Source organism: Cyanistes caeruleus, chromosome 1, assembly GCF_971803275.1.
Source record: "Cyanistes caeruleus chromosome 1, bCyaCae1.hap1.1, whole genome shotgun sequence".
NCBI classification, from domain to species: Eukaryota; Metazoa; Chordata; class Aves; order Passeriformes; family Paridae; genus Cyanistes; species Cyanistes caeruleus.
This window is the reverse complement of record NC_141701.1, coordinates 47,106,970-47,129,958: the sequence shown is the minus strand read 5'-3', so window position 1 is coordinate 47,129,958 and position 22,989 is coordinate 47,106,970. Positions and strand designations below refer to the sequence as shown.

At 40.4% G+C, this 22,989-nt stretch overlaps 2 protein-coding genes across 7 annotated transcripts in view; one reads left to right on the top strand and one right to left on the bottom strand.

Moving 5' to 3' along the window:
• Positions 1–7,069, bottom strand: part of SLC35D4 (solute carrier family 35 member D4) — a 56,020-nt gene extending 48,951 nt beyond the window's left edge. Inside the window, exons 1-3 of one of the 4 annotated variants that reach the window (XM_086890331.1) lie at positions 6,863–7,069; positions 3,312–3,358; positions 1,507–1,584 (exon numbers count right to left, since the gene is read on the bottom strand). In XM_086890331.1, coding sequence (XP_086746457.1) covers positions 1,507–1,584; positions 3,312–3,358; positions 6,863–6,934 — 197 coding nt within the window. In that variant the 5' untranslated portion in view covers positions 6,935–7,069. The remainder of the gene's footprint in view (positions 1–1,506; positions 1,585–3,311; positions 3,359–6,862) is intronic. The other 3 variants (XM_086890353.1, XM_086890342.1, XM_086890361.1) reach the window with 3 other exon arrangements.
• A 2,980-nt stretch (positions 7,070–10,049) lies between these two features.
• Positions 10,050–22,434, top strand: RIOK3 (RIO kinase 3). Of its 3 annotated transcripts, none has more exons than XM_023921245.2 (13): positions 10,050–11,953; positions 12,707–12,828; positions 13,653–13,798; positions 13,927–14,031; positions 14,602–14,711; positions 15,435–15,578; positions 16,470–16,597; positions 17,480–17,665; positions 18,128–18,287; positions 19,320–19,400; positions 19,489–19,578; positions 19,882–19,989; positions 21,090–22,434. In XM_023921245.2, exons 1-13 carry the CDS (start codon positions 11,888–11,890, stop codon positions 21,189–21,191), a joined length of 1,548 nt encoding a protein of 515 aa, XP_023777013.2. In that variant the 5' UTR covers positions 10,050–11,887; the 3' UTR covers positions 21,192–22,434. The 3 variants fall into 3 exon arrangements, with proteins under 3 accessions (XP_023777013.2, XP_023777014.2, XP_086746441.1); XM_023921246.2 differs by having other exon boundaries at positions 11,932–12,274; XM_086890315.1 differs by lacking the exon at positions 10,050–11,953 and adding an exon at positions 12,163–12,357.
• Positions 22,435–22,989: the final 555 nt, after the last annotated feature.

The following is a 22,989-nucleotide window of genomic DNA, read 5'->3' as shown; positions in this document are numbered from 1 at the left end:
TCCTGACATATTCAGAGGATTTCATTACAAGTAAGGAGATCCAATTTTTCAAGCCAACTGTTTGAATCTCAAACAGAAATTTCATCAGTTGTCACTTGCTAATAGAGAGAGGCGTCCTGGCCTGGATCAGGAATGGTGTGGCCAGCAGGAGCAGGGAGGTCATTCTCCCCCTGTGCTCAGCACTGGTGAGGCCACACCTGGAGTTCTGTGTCCAGTTCTGGCCCCTCAGTTTGGGAAGGACATTGAGACACTTGGGCACGTCCAGAGGAGGCAATGAGGCTGGTGAGGGGCTTGGAACACAAACGCTGTGAGGAATGGCTGAGGGAGCTGGGGTTGTTTAGCCTGGAGAGAAGGAGACTCAGAGGTGACCTTATCACTCCCTACAACTCCCTGAAAGGTGGCTGTAGTCAGGTGGGGGTCGGTCTCTTTCTGCAGGCAGCAACTGACAGAACGAGAGGACACAGTCTCAAGCTGTGCCAAGGGAAATAGAGGTTGAATATTAGGAAAAGGTTTTTCACAGAAAGAGTGATAAAGTACTGGAATTATTTGCCTGGGGAGGTGGTGGAGTCACCATCCCTGGATGTGTTAAAAAAGACTGGGTATGACACTCAGTACCATGATCTAGTTGAGGTGCTAGGACATGGGTTGGACTCAATGATCTTGAAGGTCTCTTCCAGCCTAGTCATTCTGTGAATTCTGTGAATTCTGAGAATCACTGAGAAAAAGTTAGATTAAAAAGGATGTCTGGTAGTCATGTAGTCCAAACTCTCCCAGCTTCAGAGTCAAGTCACATTACTCAGGCTGTTTCCCAGGAAGGTTTTTAGTATCTCCTGAGAATAAGATCCAATGATTGCTGTGGGCATACATCTTCTAAATGATACTATTTTGCACAAAGATGCTGCATTCCATACTGCAGAATGAATCCACCTGAGCAGAGTACAGCATGACTACTCTTCTGAATTGTGATGTTACACTCAGTTTAAGCAGATGATCTTTGTCTACAAAGCACCATTTAATTTGGAGTTTTATTGTTAACAAGAGTTAGGAAAAGGCAAATGATCCCCATTTATGAGACACAGCTCTCAGAAAAAAGGCAGATCACTTTCGTAGACTTCACAGCCCTGAGGGTTTTGCAGAAAGTTGTGTTAATGCTTTTAAGTAACATTACCAAGTTTTCTCTTACAATACTAAGAAGCAATCCAGGGAAGATATATGGAAAGATATTTGGATAAGACATCCTTATTGTTTTCACTAAGGGCTTTTCGGTTGTCTTACAAGGTTAAATTTAATCCACTTTATATCAGTAGTTGGTTTAAGTGTGTGTCATTGAACATTCATTTAACTAAAATATGAGTTCTCTTCTACAGCTGTGAAGCAGAACACACACACCCCCACACACATCAAACTCTATTTTAGCCAGTTAGTAACATCCATGACCAACTTAACTATATTGTAATCCAACTACAGAAAATAAGTGTTTGGCAGATACAAAAAACCCTACAGTACCTTGAACACAGGTTTATCTCCACCCAGCCCAGCTTCCAGGAGATGTGAAGCAGAAGTCCACCCACCAGTGTTTGCCACCTGAAATAGAATGACACTAGGAAGTAATATGTGAGGCCTAGGGAATATGTGCAGATAACTTAGAATAAGTAACAAGTAATGCACACTGATTTCTTTTACACTTTAAAATGAGTTATCAGCTTTCTTCTTCCTTAAGCTAGTGGTTTTCAGAGAGGTGTTCCACGTTTCTTGGGTGAAAATCCTTGAACATCTAGCACAGCTCAGACAAAGATATTGTATTACAATGTTAAATGACATTAACATCCATAACAGGTCTAGCAGTGGGCTTATTTATCATTCCCATTCATTGCAATGTATTAAGCAATTATTTAAAATCTCTCTCACACATGCATAAATAAATATTCACTCTATGCAGTACTAGTGCAGTTGGACACTGTCAGAGAAGAGTGAGCTCATTTTCCACTGGGATGTGGTAAATATTCAATGCTACTATCACAGCTCACTTCACCTTTTTTTGGATAAAGAGCATATGAGAGGTTAAAAGGCAGGTTTCCCTGACATTTGCTGTAGGTTTGACTATGCTCTATGCAAGCCAGTAGTAAAATCCCATCAACTTTTTTGTGAAGATTTTCCTCTTGTCTCAGGTTTTAAGGACAGAAGTTTGTGAGAGTTTCAGATGCTTAAGACTATGCAGAATAGTCTTAGATTATACAGGGAACCAAACCAAGTTCCAATGAACAGTGACAGCATGAACTGAGAATTACATTGTTTTCCTCTTTGCTCATCTATCATATGAAAATGAAAGTGCATCTGAACCACTTAAAAAAATTCAAGGAAAGGTCAGTTTTAAAAGCCAGAACTTATGGAAAAATATTAAGATGCTGAAACGCATTTTCAAATAATAGAAAAAGGAAATAACTGTTGTAAAACAGATGCTGTAAGGCAGTTGCTTGCCATTGAAATACACTTTCCTGTTCATTTACCATGTCTAGTTTACACAAATCACTCAAAGCCCTCTCCCCATATGACAAAAGCCTTCTGCAAGAGACAGTTTCTGTGTGTGTGCTGAAACTGAAGAAAGTATCCACTGCATATCTAATTGAGCTGAATACATTGGAAGTGGAGATTCCCAAGGCAATTATTCCTAGAGTTGATTGCAGTCCTGAGACTGCAAGTCAGGCAAAAATGTAAGCCATGCTAAGCAGCAGAAAAGTAAGTAAAGACACTTAGTGTCTGCAGGTTTGAACATAATCTCAAAAATGGAGGAAATCTTGGCTCTAAGATGCCAGATTTTCACTAAATGTCTCATCAACAGCATTGATGATATATAGGACACTTATCAAAACATTAAATTTCTCATTACAGTCATTAAGATATAATAGTGACTTGTGATGCAGACTTATAAACAAGGCTAAGCATGAAAAAACATGGTATTTGTGAATGCCTAAAGATGGGTTTAAGGTTGATTTTCTCTAGCACAGCAAAAGAATGTACCATAACTACACATTTTCCACATTTTGTTGTACTGTAATTGCTATTTTTCTATGCTGAAGCTTAAGACTTTAAGGAAAATGAGAAATTATGGACTCTATATATCTCAATTACATCACCTGAATGATGTTTAAAAATTAACCAAGACACATTAATGAATGCTTTATTAAAGCTTCATGAAACATGTTCTCTAGACAGCAAAAGTCAGTAAGGACAAGAGGTAGCAAAGTTAGCTTCAGCACAGAACAACATGATGTTAAAGTCATTTTTTAAACAATTCTTAAAACCATACTTACCCTTGAAAAAGGGTAGGGTAGGTAAATTGCAGGACAGACAGGACATACTGGAAAACAAATAGCAAATTAATGGACATCAAACACCTACAGTTTATAATATTAACAAAAAAATCACAAGAAACAAAACATACACAAAAAGTTTTCATTTTGCTTTAGTTTGGTAGAAAAGCCAAAAAAAAGGTTTAATTATTTCACCAGTTTTGTGTATTTCCTCCCCCTTCCCTCATCAGGCTGCACTATGATCCCTGAAATCCTTTATAGGCCTCAATCTTGATGAACAGCATCTGGGCTAAGTTCCACTTGAGCTTATCAGAAACACTGTCTGCTCTAAGAAACTTAATGCTGTCCAGTGAGTTCCTGCTTTTTAACAGCCTTGGAGACTTATTTTTCTTGCCTGTGTAATAACCCAAGTGGAACAACATTTTTGTTATTGAACTTTCTTTGAAAGTTACCAACCCACACTGAGGCCAGGAAGGAAAATTACTTTGTCTAAACCCAGCTCTCTTGTGATCCTATAAACAGCAGTCCTGAGTGAGACCCTTTGAGTTCTCCTGGACCACAGCAGGATGCAACCAGCAACTTCCCTCTGCGTGGGACACATCTCAGAGCCAGCAAACTCCCAAGTTCACTACACTTGGAAGATCTCTGAAGGATGGTGATGGATCCTGGGTTGATACTATCCACTCAAGGCTCAACCCTTTTCCCATGAAGAAGGTGCAAGGACATTCAAAGTGAGAGTACTTCACTGAATGTGAGGGAAATTTTTCCTTGGTATACCTTTACAGATGTTCCTTTAGGCCTGAGCGTGTGTGAATGTGGATGTGCTGTAGCAAATTCATAATAAGTATTGCTCTCTTTGATTCTTAAGTACATTAGGTTTGTAAGTAAGATAGGCCTGTGAGTCACTGTCATGCCTACATTAAATTCTGTATTAATCTTTTGTTAAATTGTTTAAATTAAACTTTTGATTAAGAGCTGCTATGTTTAAGTGCTATTAAAACCTTTAGACTAAACCATTGATCAAATCTGGGGTTAAGTTTGGCAAGCGGGTCCACTATGAATGCTGTGACTCAGTGTGAGTGTCTTACTCCCTTTTATCCTTACCCTTTCCTGTTCTTACTTCCATGTAGATAATTTTAGGTTGATTGATTTTTAGATTGATGGATTTTAGTCTGATTTTTCTCTGTCTGCTTTAACCATCAAATAAAGATGTTGTAGATGTAATGATGTAGTGCTGTAGTAATGTAATAATGATCTAATGATGTAATAATGTAGTAATTGATGGCAGCAGAGTGAACCTTGCCAACAAACTTTATCATGATTTCACCTTAATATTAAATATTTTCACCTAAATATTAAAGCTTTTGCCCATCCCTTTGCTGGTGTTTCTCTGAGTAACCTAAACCAGTCATTCAGGACACTTCCCACACCAGAACTGCTAGATGCTGCTTCAGTTGCTGTGGAAGGTAACAGACACTAAAGTACATGATTGGAGTGGACACACTGAACAATGGAGAAGGCTGTCATCTGAATTGTGCTTTCACTTTCTGAACACAGTCCATACATCACACTGAATGGAAAAGGATTAAAAGGAACAAAAAGCCATAAGCACCAGTCAGTTAAAATCATATTGTACCAAAAAGGCAATCTTTGGCAGAACCAAGAGCAGTAATCTTAACATAATTGTCTCCCTATGATTAATGTATCTTACAGACTTAACATTCTGCTTGCACACTATTTTGTGTAAAATATTAAGCAGCCCATAAAGCCCATCAGATAGATGGGGGTAAAAAGCAAAATCTGCATCATTGCTTTAGCCTGCATTGTCTGGGCCTGCATCTATGGCTGCTAGTGTCTCTTCACACTAAATATGTATATATGCAAATGTGAGGCATAAATACATATCTTCCAGGTCTAACAATTTCCCATAATGAAATATATAAATACCACTTCTGCAAAGGAGAAGGATGATTGAAGGTTCCTCAGAGGAAATGGAAAGTAGTTGCTGCTCCTTCCAGGAGTCAGCAGAAGCTGTCAAGGGCAAAAGGAGAAGCTGAAACCTTTCAGCAGAGAGAGAACTGTGCTGAACACCTTGCAAGGTCCAGTTTTCAGATTTATGGGGTGTCGCTAAGAGGCTGGCATCAGTTTACAGTGACAAGGCATGTTGATTCACAACAGGTCCTTTTACACATACACCTGTCAGAACTGCCACTTGCATTTTAAATCAGGACAATCTACCTACATGCCTATGATCCTGCTTGCATTTGTACACCAGCTGCAGCAACTGAAAGGTCTACATTCTGGTTATTTTTAACTACATTACACTAAAACCTACATTCAGGTTTGAAAATGGAGGCCCTGTGTCAATGTCCCTTATGACTTCTCAAGCACAGCTAAGCCAGATGAATACGCTTCCCAATCCATGATGCAACATGGCAGCTCTTTTAGTCCCTTTGTTTAACTAATCACTGCTCCCAGCAGTCTGTCAAATCAAGTTCATTATCTCTCCCTACAGCTTTGCTTCATGTCTGGACTTTAGTCTATTTCTGGGCATCCTTAATGGCAAATGTATCTTGGGACAGAAACCGCTGGCCAAAGCCCAGAAAATATTTCATTTTCACCTCTGAAATGCTGGTTTTTTCTAATCCTCCTTCAGAATATTCATAGCCTGATTGCTTCACCAATATTTTTTTCTTTCAGAAATCTGCAACAGAAATACAGACATGCTGTCTGACAAATAGGATAGCACGGAGCTCTATCTCCTCCCAGAGTGAAAAAACTACTTTCAAACAATACTTTAATGATACAATTTTATTCACAATGTGGCCATCTTCAGCCTATTTCTTCTACTTAGAAACTTCAGCAACATTAATAAGACATTGTTACACAGTGGAAAACAAAATTCTTGGTTGGTAGGTTAATTAAGTTGACAAAGGAACAAAGTTTCCATGAAAGTTAATTGTTTCATACTAAAATAATACTTTGAATATTTCACATTTTCCCCTTGGATAGTTGATACTATTGTTCCCGTTAACAGATTTTCTTTCGGGAATGAGTGCAGTTGTCAGACATCAAATAATGAAATATATACAGCATCAGCGATACTTTGAGTGCAGCATAACTTCTGGGTCTATAACACTTCATTCATTGGAATGACATGATGTCAACCCCGTTGCTCTCCTAAACAAGACAATAATGGAACTTCTCTGTCGTGGAAAGGTAAAGTTGTCACACACTGAGCAAAACGAAACCTGCACTCTATCCGCAGTTTCGGGAGCACACGGGGATGGGCGGCGGGCTGGAAGTGCCACGGACTTTTTCACTCGTGGGGTAGTCCCGTCCAGGAAGGGCTGGTCCTCCGGCTCTCCCTGAGCAGGGCAAGCACGGAAAGCAGAGGGCACAGTCTCTCCTCTTTCTCCCCCTGCTCCTGGAACCCTGCACTTCCCTCGCCCCCCGCTCCCGCAGCTGCGGAGCGGCAGCCAGCGCCCCCGCACCTCCCTGCGCCCCGCCCGGCCCGTCCGAGCCCGGGGCGGCCCCGCGCCCGCGCTCACCTTGTTGGTGAAGCTGGAGGCCAGGTAGAAGAGGCAGAAGGCGAGGCCGCCCGCCGGCCTCTTCAAATACATCAGTCAGCGCGGGCGCGGAGCGCGGCGGGCGGCGGCCATCGGCCGTGGAGGGGACACGTCGCCTCAGCGGGCGCCGCCTCTGCGGGGCCGCTGCTGCCGCCCGGCGGCCGGGCCGGGCCCGGAGCGGCCGGGCCGGGCTCAGGGCGGCCGGGCCGGGCTCAGGGCGGCAGTGCGGGGCCTGGAGCGGCCGTGCCGGACTCGGGGAGGCCGGAACGGGCTCAGGGCGGCTGTACTGGGCTCGAAGCGACCGGCAGCGCCTCAGGCCGGGCACAGCCGGAGACCGGGCGGCAGCGGCCGAACCATGACTTGAAGGGGAGAGGGGACATTGTCCCCTCTCCTCCGCCCTTGTGAGATCCCCACCTGGAGTGCAAGAGGGGGAAAGACCTGTTGAAGCAAGTCCTGAGGAGGGACGCAAAGATCATCAGAGGGCTGGAGCACCTCTTCTGCGAAGACAAGCTCAGAGAGCTCGGAGAAGAGAACGCTGTGGAGGGACCTTACACCAGCCTTTAAGTGCCAAGGGGACCTGCAAGAGACCTGCAAAGGAACTTTTTACATGTGCATGTGGTGGTAGGGGGAATAGCTTTAAACTGAAAGAGGGCAGATTTAGACTAGATGTAAGAAAGATATATTTTACGGTGCACTGGTGAGATGCTGGAACAGTTCGTAGATACACCATCTCCAGAAGTGTTCAAGACCAGGCTGGACAGGGCTCAGAGCAATCTGATCTAGTTGAAGATGTCTAGCAGGATGCTCTGCCCTGGAATGTAGTCAAGCAACTTGGACAATGACCTATTTATAAGGCTATTAGTCCAGTGGTTGACTGAGAGGGCATCAAGCTGGTTTTGGTGTTGAGTTATGATAACACCAGTCAGACACATCAACCCCAAATTAACATCCTGACACTGAGGTAAAAGTCTGGCAGAGAAGTTGCTAAGCTGACCTGGAGATAATATGAATGGCAGTCAGTCACTTTACACTATAAAAGTCCAGTCCATTTTCATATGGTTAGGTTCTTCTAACATATCCCTTCTTTGAGTGTGTATGACGATTCCTCCATTGGGTGGGGACAACTCTTAAAGTTAGTCCTTAAGGCTGAGTGAAAGAGATTTTGCCCATGGTCATTGGTATGGGTGAGTAACATCAGTCAATCTCTGCTTTAAGAACTATTTCTTTTCGCTAGTTTTAATAGAGTTACTTTAATATAGTTGCTTTGATAAAGTGCACTGTACCATCCTATCCTAGCAGTTTTATCTTCTATAGTGTGTAGTAAATAATTCTGATTAAGATCTCTTTGTCTAATAATTTATCATAATGAATCATTCATTTTCATATAAATAGATCTGCTTTGCCATCATGTATCCTACAGCACAGAGTTGTACAAAGGTTCAATCACACCTCTGTAATTTCTTAAAACATTGACATTCTGAGGCTAAGATTGAATCCAGATGCACCTTGGCTTCTCTCTGAGAAGGAACTTAGAAAGCAAGGGGATCCTTTCTGTACCTCATGGCTCAATGACGGGCTTCTCCAATAGACTTTGTCTGAAGCTCCTGTTCCCACCCACGACAAGAGTCCCTGCTTATTGCAGGGGCCTGGACTAGATGGCTAACTTTAAGGGCCCCTTCCAACCAACTATTGTATGTTCCTATGATTCACTGATGACATGTGAACTCACCAGGCAGGTGAGAAGTAGTGAAAGACACGCCCTGTCAGGTCATGGTTATCAGGTGATCTTCTATTATGGCCTAGGTAAGCCTTGTTTTTCCCAGAGGTGGTATTAGCAAGGCCCTATCTTTGCAATTCTTACCTTGACTTTGCTCAGGTAACACAAAGTACAGGGCCCTCTCTGTACATGTACACCCTCTTTTTAGAGGACAGAGCAAAAGAGCATAAATAAGGAACATTATTTATGAACATGGCTTAAACTAGGGAGGGAGGGAGGCACTAAGTGGTCAAATCCAGGCCACAAAATTAGCCTGTTTAACCTGTTACGTTTAGCCTCAAAAGCCAAGGTCAACAGAGTGCAACAGCTGAACAGCTGACCTCCACCAAGATAAATTCAAGTATTTTGGTGCATCAGATGTCATCCTATCTGGTTTGTAAGTCGATGGCCCAACACAGACATCAATTTCCAGTGCTGAAATGTTTGGTCCATCCAGACCCACAGAGATCACTGATGAGCCACTGTAATGGATGTGTTACAGATGGCAGGGTGACACAGCATTTCCGCTTTGCAGAGCACCTGTTTATGTACAAATATCAAATGTGTATTTGGCAAACAAAGGCATACTTTGCATAGTGCCAAAAATTCAGCCTGTAAAGCTTTGAAAGAGAGTAAGTAAAGTTTACAGATATCTACAAGGCTAATATAAGCATGCAGTACGAGTACTTTTGACATTTTTATTACAGTTTTTACATTTTACATTTATTACGGTTTTATACATTTATTACTATTTTTCATGCAAAATATTACAATGATATCTCTGAGCTTTCAGTAGTATTTCTTAGTGCAAGTGGGAGACTTGGCCAAAGATTACATACTTCCTTACAGCCAAATACAGAGGTAGGTTTGGATTCTTATAGGCTACTTACAATGAGGGATTAAGAATGAAGATGCGAATTTCTGCTAATGTTGTTTATCAGAACTGACTTGAATTACATACAAAGTAATCACTATGCAGCTTTGGAATTCTTTTGAAAATATGAAGGAAAGTTTTTGCTCTATCTAGATTTTTAACTATTTTTATTGGGAGGTATGAATGTGTTACAAATGATTTTGTTTACACATCATTTCACAAAACATTTCTTTTTAACACAATTCAGTTCAAAGATTGATTCATTCATATAAGAGGTCATAGGAGCAATGCACAATCAGGAAATATTTAAGAGACTAAAATAGAACACTTATTTTTGAAAATTAAAAAGTTAATAATAAGACATAGGAATATTTAGTCACTATTCATGTCTTTCTGAATCAAAACCTACCAAAACCCATTTTCTTAATCAGTGCTTGTACAAGAATAACAATAACAAGCTGTGCAAGAATAACAATTTTTCCCAGGGCAGCAGGATGTTGCTTTGATATTCTGCTCATATATAAAACTGTTAATTTTAGACAAAGAAGATAGAGAGGAGTATGGCAGTAATCTTCATACCCCAAAAGGCAGCTGCAAAGGGAAAGAAATAATGTCTTTTCACCAGGGGTAAGTAGGGAGAGGGTAAGAAACGTGCTGGTACTGCATCACTAGACAAAGCCACTCTCACCAGCATTTGGCAGTGCTGTGGTAATCAGGTAATTGAACCTGATGATTTTAAAGGTCTTTTGCCATCTAAATGATTCTATGGTCCTATAATGCCTTTGTGGCAAAGCCTGTGTCGTGCCTGCAGGTTGTGTGTTACAGCCTGGGTCCCTGCCCTCTTCCAAATGGTTTGTCTTTTAGTTGGGAACTTTCTGGGATAATGAACTCTGGAACAGAGTGTCTTAGGGGATTGTAATGTGTTGCATCATTGCAGGTTGCTAAGGACAAATAAGAGGAACTTTGGCCGATGAAGCTGATTCTTGCATGGCTGAGATTGATATGAACGGCCTTTACTGGGCCTGCCTGGCAGCAGGGCTTTGCTAAATGTAAAACAGGGAACTTCAAGCAGGCTGGGGGATGCCAGAGAGGCTACAGAATCCCTTATTACTTCTGCCCTTGCAGCCACCCAGCTTTCTTAGGCTGGTTTTCAGATTATCAGCAGTCACTGTGACGGTGCATTTGTCTGGCTGCAGACAGATGCCTTCAACAGCTGGTGATAAGCCAGGCCAGAGGAGATTTCTACACATTGCTTTCTTCCTTTAAGGAAACTTGCCGAAGTAGACCTAATGTGCCATAGCAAAACACTATCCTGTTGCTGCTGTCCTGGAAATAGGGCATTTTAGTCAAAATACTATTTTCTAGATAAACACTACATATAAAATTGAGATGTAAAAGGCAGGTCACATACAAAGTATTTAAAATTCTATCTACAGTGACTTAGACGATTGGGATCAAATCAATTTGTTTGCTTATGGTTTGGTTAATTTGTTGTGGTTTTTTCCTGTTCTCTCAGTTATTTTCTGAAATAAATACAAATGCTAACTGTTTCATTTCACAGAATCAATTAGATTGGAAAACACCTCTGAGACCGAGTCCAGTCTATGAACAAACACTAAGTCGATTAGACCATGGCACCGAGTGCCACACCCAGTCTTTCCTTAAACACTTCCAGGAATGGTGACTCCACCACCTCCCTGGGCAGTCCATTCCAATCTAATCATGCTTTCTGTGAAGAAACTCTTCCCAAAGTCCAATCTAAAGCTCCCCCGGGACAGTTTAAGGCTATGTCCTTTGGTCCTGTCGCTTGTTGCCCGGGAGAAGAGGCCGACCCCCAACTGCCTACAGCCTCCTTTCAGGTGTTTGTAGAGAGCGATAAAGTCACCCCTGAGCCTCCTTTTCTCCAGGCTAAACACCCCCAGCCCCTCAGCCGCTCCTCGTGGGACATGTCCTCCAGACCCTTCACCAGTTCCTGCTCTATCCTGCCCTTCTCTGGACTCCATTTCACCCATTTGTTTTGCCGCTGGCTGTTTGGGTTTTTTTTCCTCCCATCGTTCCCTTCGTTACTTCCCGAGATAAAAACAAACACCAGCTATTTAATTTCCCCCTTCCGCGTTACCGCCGGCCCAGCGCAGCCCGGCGCTGTCCCTCAGCCCCCGGGTAGGGGCGGCCGGGCGAGGGCCCCGGCAGGCTCGGCACGCCGCCGCTGAGGCCGCGGCCGCCCCGGTGACGTCACCGGAAAGGCGGGACACCCCCGGCCAATGGGCCGCCTGACGGCCGCGGAGAACGGGGGAGGACCCGGAAGGTTTGGCAGTGGGAGCGTTGCTGCCCCGCGGAGAGACCCCGCTCCTGCCGCCCGCCCGTCCCTGCGTGCCCGATGGACTCGGTGGGAGTCGCCGCCGCCGCGCCCGACGCCAGGCCGGGCCCCGCCTGGCAGAGCAAGGTGAGCGCTGTGCCGGCACCGCGGGGCCGCGGCCGCCGCTCTCCGGGCTCCGGGGAGGTGGAGGAGCAGGAGGAGAAGGACCGAGGCCGTGGAGAGGGCGCTGCGAGGTGGTGCCGGCACCACCAGGGTCACGGTCGCTCGGTAGAGCGACCCGAGCGTGGTTTGCTGTTACCGGCAATTGTGTCTGTGGGGGTGAGAGCTGTTGTGACAACCCGGTAACTGAGTTGCCTCCCTCCAAGGGAGTTGGTTATCCCGGCGGTAGGCAGCGAGTCCCAGCTTGCTTGGATTCGTCATTCCCCAGCCTCCGCCTCCCTGAGCGAGGTGTGTGTGTGTCCCTCTGCGGTTTTCAGGGCATGTTTTACGATGGTTGACCTTTCAGGGCTTTAGAAGCGGGGGAGGAAGCTGTGCGTAAGCCATTGCTTTTGGATTATTCCAAGAGAAGTTTTATACAGATTGTGTGTCTGCTTGTATGCAAACCTCCTGGGGAGTCTTTACCCCCTGTCTTCAGAGGGTACCGACCCTGACAAACTGACTTTTTTTCCTTCATTAATAAGTGACTATCAACAATCTTTCAACCCCAGTTCTCCATGTTGTGTTTATGAAACTACTCTTTGAGTAGTTCTCAAAGTATCTGTAGAAGAGCCCTTACAAGATTACATGACCTTATTTTGGAGCAAGCAATAGCTAATTTTCCTGATTATTGTGTTGCCACTGCTCAAGTCTTGCTGACTTGAATAAAATGTTTATTTACAGTGTCCTTGGGGAGCTCCTAGCACAACATCAATATCATGTTCTCTTGCTGATGTAATGAGTGAACAGCTGGCAAAAGAATTGCAGCTGGAAGAAGAAAATGCTGCTTTTCCTGAAGTGGTTGCGTAAGTTTAAGTCCTGGATTAGTGATCTTCATAGTTGTGATGCCCTCTTCTCTCTCTTGTGTGTTTTCTTACAATGTGCTCAGTGCATAGCAATATAGTAAATGATTTGCCTGTTGTCCCTAACTCTGCTTCTTCAGGTCTTCTTCAGTGAAGATGGCTTCCTCAGCTAAAAGTCTTCCATAGATTCTTTTCTCTGTTGCTCTTCCTTCCTTATTGATGTTTTCTTTGCATTTTCTGGGGGTGTTAACACAGTCTGTAAACTATATTTAGAGAAATGTCAGAAATGGTTTTATTCTATCCTTTCAGGAATTCTTGTCAACAGTGTACAATGTTATTTTGAAAACTGTCAGGTATATCACCTGTATCCTCCCAATACCTGAAAGCTCTAAACAAAGGCCAAGAACTTGCTAGTTCTAAAATTGTACAATTTTTGACTGTCTTTCTTGTGAAGCAGAACAAAGCAATGCTATTTTGGACGTTTTAAACCTATAAATAAGTATACACCTGCATACACACCTGTATGCCTTCATTTTTTTTCCTTGAAGGACATCTTAAAAATAGAGCTTAATGCTTCTTGCAGAATGGTAAACAAGCAAAAGTTTAAGTAAAATTTGCATGGTAAATGAGTAGCAAAGAGAAATGAAGTCATGATCTATTAATATTTAGTGTTGGCTTGGAGAGGAGGCAGACAGCTGAGATCCATTCCTTTCTGTGCAGTTCTGCATGAAGTCTGTTGTATAGAGTAGGATAGTGGTATAAAGCAGTGTTTCTGCTTAGATTTCTGTGTTTAATTTTTTTAAAATTCCTGTTTTCATCTTATGTAGTGCTGCTGAAGGACCATTTATTACAGGAGAAAATATTGACACTTCTAGTGATCTAATGTTAGCTCAGATGCTGCAGATGGAATTTGACAGAGAATACGATGCACAGCTTCGGCGTGAAGAGAGGAAGATCAATGGAGATAGCAAAGGTACCTTCATCAGAAGGAATATTTTTGCTTTGGAGCTATTCTTGGCACTTAGCTTAAACTGGCAGGGCTGTGAGGATGTAGAAAATCCCTGATAATCACAGACATGTTTATTTGTTTTGTTTCTCAAGTCTCCATATCATTTGAAAATTATCGGAAAGTGCATCCCTATGACAGTGATAGCTCAGAGGATGAAGTTGATTGGCAGGATACCCGTCATGATCCATACAGAGCAGGTATGTGACAGCTTTAAACAATACAATTTATTCAGCCAATAGACCTGAGAATATGACAGAGTTAAATTACATCTTGTTTTAATGTAAGGAGAGACACCAGCTACATTTAAAATCAGGTCACCTCAATGGGAGGTGTCAGCAGGAGGTTTGGTGGGTAACTTCAGGCTTCTGTCTGCCAGTATATTGACTTCAGTGGCTGAATCTGAATTACCAAATTATTTCCAAAATAACCAGTGTACATGGGAAGTATTGTGGGATGTGCTTATCTATCATCTACCTTTGGATGATGTGGTTACATATTGTCTGCACATGATATTGAATACTCCTCTTGTAACATGCTGGAAATGTGTCTGACACCCCAGAGAAGACAGAGAAGTAAGTTGTAACATGGCCAAAGAAGCTGTCATGCTTAGGATAAGAGAAGGATGTATTAAGATTGTACAATTGCAGTAATTTATTCTGTTTTATAAATAAAATTATGTTACTTTTGTGGATATTGTGGGACTTCTATGGGCATTGGTTATGTTTGTTTAGATGTAAAGTTTGGTTTATTTTTCTCACTGCTGGCAGATAAACCTACTACTACACCGAGAAGGGGTTTCATAGGTAAAGGAAAAGACATTACTACAAAACATGATGAAGTGGTATGTGGAAGAAAAAACACTGCTCGCATGGAAAATGTAAGTGAAAACTTAGGGAAACTTATTTTGTGTGTAAAACTGGAATGCTGCAATTCAGCCAAAGAACTAATTCTGCTTGTCCACCGGTGCTGCTGGATAGGGTGCTGACTTTTATTTTTTTCCTGTTGGATGAAAGCAAAGCAGTCTTTGCTTTATTCGCATTCTATATTCACATTGGCGGTTTGAGTTTTGTGGGGTTTCTGTTTAATAATACTTTGTTATTGAGCAATTCAAGAATTTGCACAGAACTGTTTGGGCAAAACAAAACTATCAGCAAGTTTGGCACACAAGCAAATGAAACACGAAAGCTATTTTTGAAAAGCATAGATGTTGTGTAATCTTTCTTCTAATTAATTTTGTCTGATAAGCCAAGTAACTTATTTTCAGTCTTATTGTTGACTTAGAGCTTTTCAGTCTGTTTATCTGTAGTACATACCTTTCATTTTCCTTAAGGTAACTGGTGCAACTTCTGTAAATAAGGAAATGCTGCAAGTGCTGTTTTTGCAGGATGTTAGGTAATCTTGTATTAATTTGGGCAGAACTTTGAGTTCTGAGTTTAAAGCAGTGTGTTTTTTTAACATAGTGACAACATTGCACAAAGTGGATTTCATATAGGTCCAAATCTGTCCTGTTTTTCCAAATCAGAATGAGAAATTTCTGTTTGTGCCAACTTTTGGTGTCTGCAAGTAACAATGCTTAAATTCCTATTATTTCTGCTTGTAGTTTGCACCTGAATTCCAAGTTGGGGATGGAATTGGGATGGACTTAAAACTGTCAAATCAAGTCTTCAATGCCTTAAAGCAGCATGCATACTCTGAGGAACGTCGAAGTGCAAGGCTCCACGAGAAGAAGGAGCACTCCACTGCTGTATGTTTTTAATAAAGTCTCTCTCTCTCTCTACTCCTTATCTTGTGTAATAGCAACACACTGCTGGGTAACTTCTTGCAACATTCCGTTTTTAGTAAAACAGCTAAGCAACATTATGTTAACATTGCTGAAGGAAATGATATCAGCCAGCTCCTACTAGAAAAAGGCTCTTTGTTTGAGCTGCATTACTGTGACAGCCATGTTGAAGTAAGAGCAAGCAGCTACTTTTTTTTTCTCTTTGTCTTTCTAAACTTGTCTCTTAATCAGCTACGATGAGTAAACTACCTGGGAGTTATTTATAGAAACATCCAGGGGACTAATCCTCTGCAGTTGAACCATATGGCTCCAAATATCTGTCTTCATAACAAGTTTCAGGAAGATGAGGTGATCTAATAATTTAGGAATTTACTTAATAGACTGTATGCATGAGTTTGGAGTAGGGCCTCTGGTAATTTCTCATGTGGACTTCTTCAAATTTGTGTGTTTTTCTTTGCTTTATTTTTGCTTATATAAAAAAAATATAATACGTGGGATATTGTGATTCATGATTTGTAAAGGCTTCTTGAAAACACTGTAGAAAGTGCTGTTGAGCCACAGTCTATATGTGCAATTAGTAAAATACTCTATGTGCTGCACAGCTGATGGGAAACTAAGAGTATTAAATCATTAAATCAGTCCTCAAGCAGATTTGCTTTGCTTCAGATATTTATTTTGGTTTGGCTTTTTTTTCTTCCCTCTGTCAGTTGAGAGAACTTTCATTAATACATTATTCTTTCCACTTAGTTGAATTCTTGTGATACATAAATATTCTAAACTCATGGTAAAGCAAAGAATTGCTTTATTGAATTGAGTATTCATGTCTTGCCTATTCATTCTATTAATCTCTTGTAGGAGAAAGCAGTGGATCCTAAAACACGTTTACTTCTGTACAAGATGGTCAATTCTGGGATGCTGGAGACCATCACAGGCTGCATCAGCACAGGAAAAGAATCTGTTGTTTTTCATGCCTATGGAGGAAAGTGAGTATATTGTTTGTTACTGATGATAGCTTTAATTACAAGAAATTATTTAAAAAGCAGAAGACAAAATATTTAAACATCTGCACCTTTTTTATTTCTGAGACTTAAAGGCTGTATATGCAGATAATAATAAAATCTGAAAACCAAATGATACCAACCATAAAGGAAAAAAATCCTCACTTTCTTCCGTGGCAGCTGTTAATGAATGGGGAGAAATCCACCATGCCTTTCTGTTGGAAAAATGTTCTCCTTTTATAAGAAAGAAATCTTGAGATTTTTGAGAAATTTTCTACTGACCTGCCCTGGACCACAGAGGATCTCAGGCTTTCCATAGGTTGTCTTTCCATAGAGATTGCTCTACTGTCAGCTCTATATTTGCACCTCAGTGGAGGTGCTGTTTGTTACTTTCAGGTTGCGAATAGTGTTGAGATGCAGGTCACTTCTTGAATCCTTCCTGCCATACTGGAAGGATTAGAGTGCATTATGGTGACTGCATTGTGTTTAACTGACTTTAAACCAGTGATGTTTGAGAAAGAGCTAATAAAATTCAAATACAGTTAATGTATTTAGAGATGTCAAGAGAGAAAGCTGGAGTTGGGGAGAAAAGATGTACCTTACAAATCTGGAGAGGTAACCTATTTGATAAGCAACTTATAATCAAAATGCCAAAACCCAAACATGGGTAAGTTATAGAACATATGTAAGTTTAATCATAGAATTGTTATAAACTTAAGTTGGCTTTTAAATGTCATAGGATATTATATCCTCTCTTATATTAAAAATTGCTGTATGTTGCAAGGTATAAAAACCCAAACCCATGCATTTGCTTGTAAATATGTGAATAGTTAACTTTGTTATATATTTCTCTTTTTCCATGAGCAGTGCAACTGAAGATAAAGTTATTCCTCCAGAATGTGCCATCAAAGTGTTTAAAACAACTCTTAATGAATTCAAGAACCGTGACAAATACATTAAGGATGACTACAGATTTAAAGACCGCTTCAGTAAATTGAATCCACGAAAAATTATCCGTATGTGGGCTGAGAAAGAAATGCATAACTTAACAAGGTAAAGAAAGAAAAAGGAAGTTTAGTTGCCAAATGCCTGTCAGTTTCCTATTCTCTGTTTAAAGAAGATATTCTGTGTCTGGGTGTTTGACTTTTAGGCCAGAATAATATACAACCTGACACAGATTGAATAAGCCTCTGTCTTTTTACAGTTTAATAAGCTGTTGGCATCTTCAGTGATTTTGCAGCAGAATTTACAGGCCCATGAAGTAAACAGGATCTAGTTGTAAAAGTGATTAGTATTCAGTAAGCATTTTTAGATTCACTTATAACTTCAGAATCTGAATTTTCCTGTGTAAAATACTGTGAAATACATATAATTATTCAGTTTTCAACTCTCTCTAAGACTTTGTTTACTCTGGATCAAGTTTCTCACTCAGCTCTCAAGCGGGAACTAGAACTTTGGGGACTTTGAAGCTTTTGTACTGTTTTTCTTGATCAGTATCTATTTTCTGATCCACAGAATGCAAAATGCAGGAATTCCTTGTCCTCAAGTGGTTATCCTTAAGAAACACGTCTTGGTTATGTCTTTCATTGGCCAGGATCAAGTCCCAGCTCCTAAACTAAAGGATGTAACACTTAGTAGTGAAGATATGAAAAAGGCCTACTATCAGATTCTTAATGTAAGATGGTGCTGATTTCTCTTCCAGTTCTGGGTTGTATTTTCTTTTAAGGGAATAACTGTAAGGACAAATGAGCACTTATTTACTTTTCAGGATGCTTACATAATTTTCAAGATAGGAAGTCCAAAGTCGTATTTCGCTGCTGTTTAATGTGTGACTTAGAATCAATAAGAAATTATGCACTGGAAAAAATATAATTAAATTTAATCTTAATCTGAGTGGAAAACACTCTGGAATTTGATGACAAACAGATGCTTAACAGCAGAGGAATTGTGAGCAAGTAGTCCTCCTTTTATAGAAGCAGTATGTGGTTTAGAGAATTCTCTGAAGTCTTTCTGGGCTTACCAAACACTTAATTTATAATGCTTAAGCACTCTCCAGTGGATCGCCCGCCCACTTTTCAGCAGGCCTAGAAACTGGAGAATTAATTAGGATATTGCATGGTGGATGCTTTCATTACCTATTATCTGCTTGGTTCAAACACACACCTGCTAACTGTCCACTCACTATTATAGAAATTAAAAAAACCCAACCAAGCAACCAGCCCCACAGCTTGTTCACAGGAATGGTTTAGGTCTCAAATGAATGAGACCAGTGAGCAACACAGCTGTATTTTAAGTGAATTTGTGTACTGGTTAGGATTCAGTCTCTACAGCTGTGAGACTTCCTTCCTGTTTGATAGGAGTGAAAATGACATGTATTTAGAGAACATGCTTATCTGTCTTCTGCACTTGGACTGCTTGGCAGAGCTCACTTGAGTTTACCAGCTCACTTGAGCTACCAGAGTAGCTCTCCTCACTTTGCCAAAGCTAAGTGCAGTGATAAAAGCTTAGTTTGCTGGCAGTTTGCCAAAACTGCCATTCCCTGGATGAAAGTGTATCGAAGACTTGGTTAAAAATTATGTGAATTATGTGGGTGATTAGGGAAAGGTGGGGTTGTTTTGGCTTCTTTTTTTATTTTTTTTATATCATCATGCTAGCAATGTTTATTTGGAGTATAGCATACTTCCTTCATTAATTTGTTTCCTTGCAGATGATGCAGCAGTTGTATAAGGAGTGCAACCTCGTCCATGCAGATCTGAGTGAATACAACATGCTTTGGCATGATGGGAAGGTGAGTTTGTTCTTAATTTGGGGGGAAAAGGTTTCATCGACTGTGAAATACTAACACAAATTGGATTGCTATTTCTCTGTGACTACAGGTCTGGCTTATTGATGTCAGTCAGTCTGTGGAGCCAACCCATCCTCATGGACTTGAGTTTTTGTTCAGAGACTGTAGGAATGTTTCACAGGTAGGACCTCTTTGTCTGACAATCTTCTGTTATGCTGTATGTTTTCTAAAATAAAAGATATCTTAAATATATAGAAGATTACTCTTGCATATTTTTCATGCTGATAGTGTCCTCTGAAAGTGAAAAAATGTGGTAAAGTAAAATTGTACCACTAAAATGTAAAACTTAAAACTTCTTTCAGTTATCTGTGGGTCAGCAAAAACAAAAACGTAATTTTGGGTAAATGTAGCAACTGGGGAAAGTCAAAGGAATATTTTGTTCTGTGTAGTAAAGTGTTTCATGTGTGCTCTTTATATTGATTAGTTCTTCCAGAAAGGAGGCGTGGCAGAAGCACTTAATGAGCGTGAACTCTTCAACGCTGTCTCAGGTTTAAATATTACAGCTGACAATGAAGTAGACTTCCAAGCAGAGGTATAGCTTTCTCTGTCTAACAGTTTTAATTTGGTTATAATAGTAGCTATTATAATACCTTAACTTTCCACATTTAGTTTGTGTGATTTGTGTTAGGTGTGAGTAAAACTTCAGCAGTCATTCTGCATTTCTTTTTAAAGCTTTGAATATTTCAGCCTAGTACAAACATTTACAGAAACTCTGACAGACCTCTCCACTCCCTTTCCTGATCACCCTGCTCCCAAGCAGAAAAGACTTCATGTTGAATATATTTGCTTCCTTTCAGCATTAGGGCAAATCTAGTGATCTGTTTTAGTTTAAAAGTTGCCTTACATACATTTAAGATTGTACAGCAAAAGGAAAGTTGGGTTAAAAATAATAATTATTCTACCACGTATTTTTCATTGTTTAGATGTTATTTGAATTGTTATTTGAATGTTTGAATTTATTTGAATTTTAAGTTTAGGCTAGCATTTTCAATTTTGAAGCTTAAAATCATGCTAATGTAAATATGAATCATTGGTCACTGCTGTCTTTCAGTTTTCAGCCTTTGGCTGTAACTCCTCAAGGCCTGCATCCTGATATCAGATTTAAAAAAAGTTGTCAAACATTCTATATTTTCTGAATAAAGTAAGGCCAATGTAGCAATTTTACTCTCCCTAATTACTAATGACATTGCAAGTTTGTGCTAGTTCAGCATGGAGTAGGTGGGAGGTGAAAATTAGGTGACTTCTGGGGCAGGTGGTCAAAGAAAGAAAGAGATAAAGGGAACACTGTGTTGCAGTTCCATGATATCTGTGTCACTGGAGAAAGGCACACTTCTGTACTTCGAGGAATACAGCTAAGTCTTAAAAAATCCAGTCCTCCCTGCAACCGGTGCATTTTAGTTAGGTAGCTTCAAACTACAAAGAAGTGCTACTCATTTTAGTTACTTGTTGAGAAGAGATGTTTCAAGGTGTACCTAGCTGTATTCGAGCTGTTACATGTGACTGAATCTTTGAAATAGCAACATTTTACATACCTGCTCTGGCCTCAAAAGCTACTTTTTAATGCAGTTTAGAAGCGTTCTGCTGCTAGCATGGTTTTATGATTTCAGCACGGTTTTATTTTTGGTTCTCTAGATTGAAGCTTTGGAGAAGATGAATGAAGATCACGTGCAGAATCATGGAAAGAAACTGTCAACATTTTCCAGTGATGGAGACCCACCTATATATGATGAATAGCACTGAGTTTATAGCTGCTGACGAAACAAAACACAAATTTACTGCTTCTAACTATGTTGGTGCAGTGATAAATGTCAACTGCCAATGTCAAGAGAGTGGTTGGCTGAGAATACCAAAATGGAAAACACAGCAAGCATAATGGTGATGCCTCAGTGGTTTGCTTTTTTTTAACTTGTCCCACACATCAGGCTGGCACTGTGAGAATGGACTGTCACTACCACTTTGAACAGACTGACAAATTCACCAATTGCCCAGTTACATTAGACTAATGTAGCTCAGATGGTCATATTTTGCATGATTCAGAGCTTACATATCTTTTAGTCTAAAAAAAAATTAAAAAGCATCTATATTGTCCAAAGTATTTAGTGGGAAAGAAACCACACTAGAAGAGTCCCTCTTTTTTTTTCCTAATGCAACTTGAAAATCTAATTAAACATTTTGTATGGACACAATGTCTTTCATCCATCTCCACCAAGGGCAAAATGACAAGGCAAACTCTGCACTGCAGTCATATGAAAATGTTAACTTAGCAAAGTAATGTATTTATAGACGCAAAAGTCTGTACTTTTTCATTTGAAGTACAGGGGGGAATGTGGCTCTAATTATCTCTGTAAATAGTGTTGGTTATTACAGGGGAAACAGATTTTAATCCAACCAGAAGAGGGCTTCCGTGGTGACATGCCAGCAAATCCTGAGCCAACGATGTGTAATAAAGAGTCAGTTCAGGTAGCTTCACTCTTAATACACAGATGGTTTCAAGAACTTGGTGCAAGCCAAAAATAAAACTATAATAATATTGTCTCTACCTAGAATATCAGTTTGGAGCATCAAATTTTCTTGCCCTAAAGATAATCACAGACAAATCTGAGTATACTTTTTGCACCTGTAAGCAAAAAAAGCTCTGTTTAGAAATGGTGTCTGATACTGGTTTCCACAGTCTATTTATTCTTAATGTCAGTCTGTTTTTGTTTTTTTTTCCCAGAAACTTCTAAATTCTAAATAGTGATGTTTCTCTCCAAAAAGCACATTTAAAGATGAACTGATGTGGTGGGATAGTTTGGAATTAAGGAATTCTAATCAACTTCTTTTTAACTGGTTTCTAGTTTCTGATGCTGCTCTTTATCAAGCAGACTATAGTGATGCTACATGTGACCTTCTCACAGTGTGCTGTGAAAGTGACTTTTTTATCTCTTTTTGTTGGAAAACTGGTGGTGAAGTAAAATCTTAAGATCTTGTGGTGGTATTCTTGCATGGTTCTTTGCATCATGGAGGCCTTCATTGATCTTTGGTGCTTCACTAGAGCAGTCTCAGGGTAGGACTACACTAATTCCTTACAAGAATATAAAAATGACTGTTTGGGTGGGTACTACATGAACAGTAAACAACCTTGGTTTTGCCAGTTTCATCCCAACACTTGAATCCTCTTCCTTTTTCTAAAGCAGACAAGTATCTTGCATTTACCCCTTACTTTTGAAATAAAGGAACTTGTATCTTTTGGATACTTAAGTCTGTTTCGAATTTCCCAGTGAAACAGCTTCCCAAAATAATGGTATCAGGGAAAGAATAGACTGAGTACTGCAATGGAAGTGCTAACCTCTTCAGGAAGACTACAAGCTGCTGTTGTCAAAGATATCCAGATCTCCTTCAGAGGAGAGGGCTTTTTTTTAAAAAAAAAAAAAAAAAAGGATAGTCCTATTCTTGGATTATAACTTGTTTTAATATTCTTAACATTCCTTGGTGGGGGGGGAGAAATCTAAGAACAGTTGCTAATACCTTAAAATGTTCTTGTATAAGGAAG

Bases quoted from the DNA above. Each gene is read 5' to 3' on its own strand.
- RIOK3 (XM_023921245.2), top strand. From the start codon at position 11,888: ATGGACTCGGTGGGAGTCGCCGCCGCCGCGCCCGACGCCAGGCCGGGC. The intron at 14,032-14,601 runs GTATGTGACAGC...CACTGCTGGCAG, and splicing joins TCATGATCCATACAGAGCAG to ATAAACCTACTACTACACCG. The intron at 18,288-19,319 runs GTAAGATGGTGC...GTTTCCTTGCAG, and splicing joins CCTACTATCAGATTCTTAAT to ATGATGCAGCAGTTGTATAA.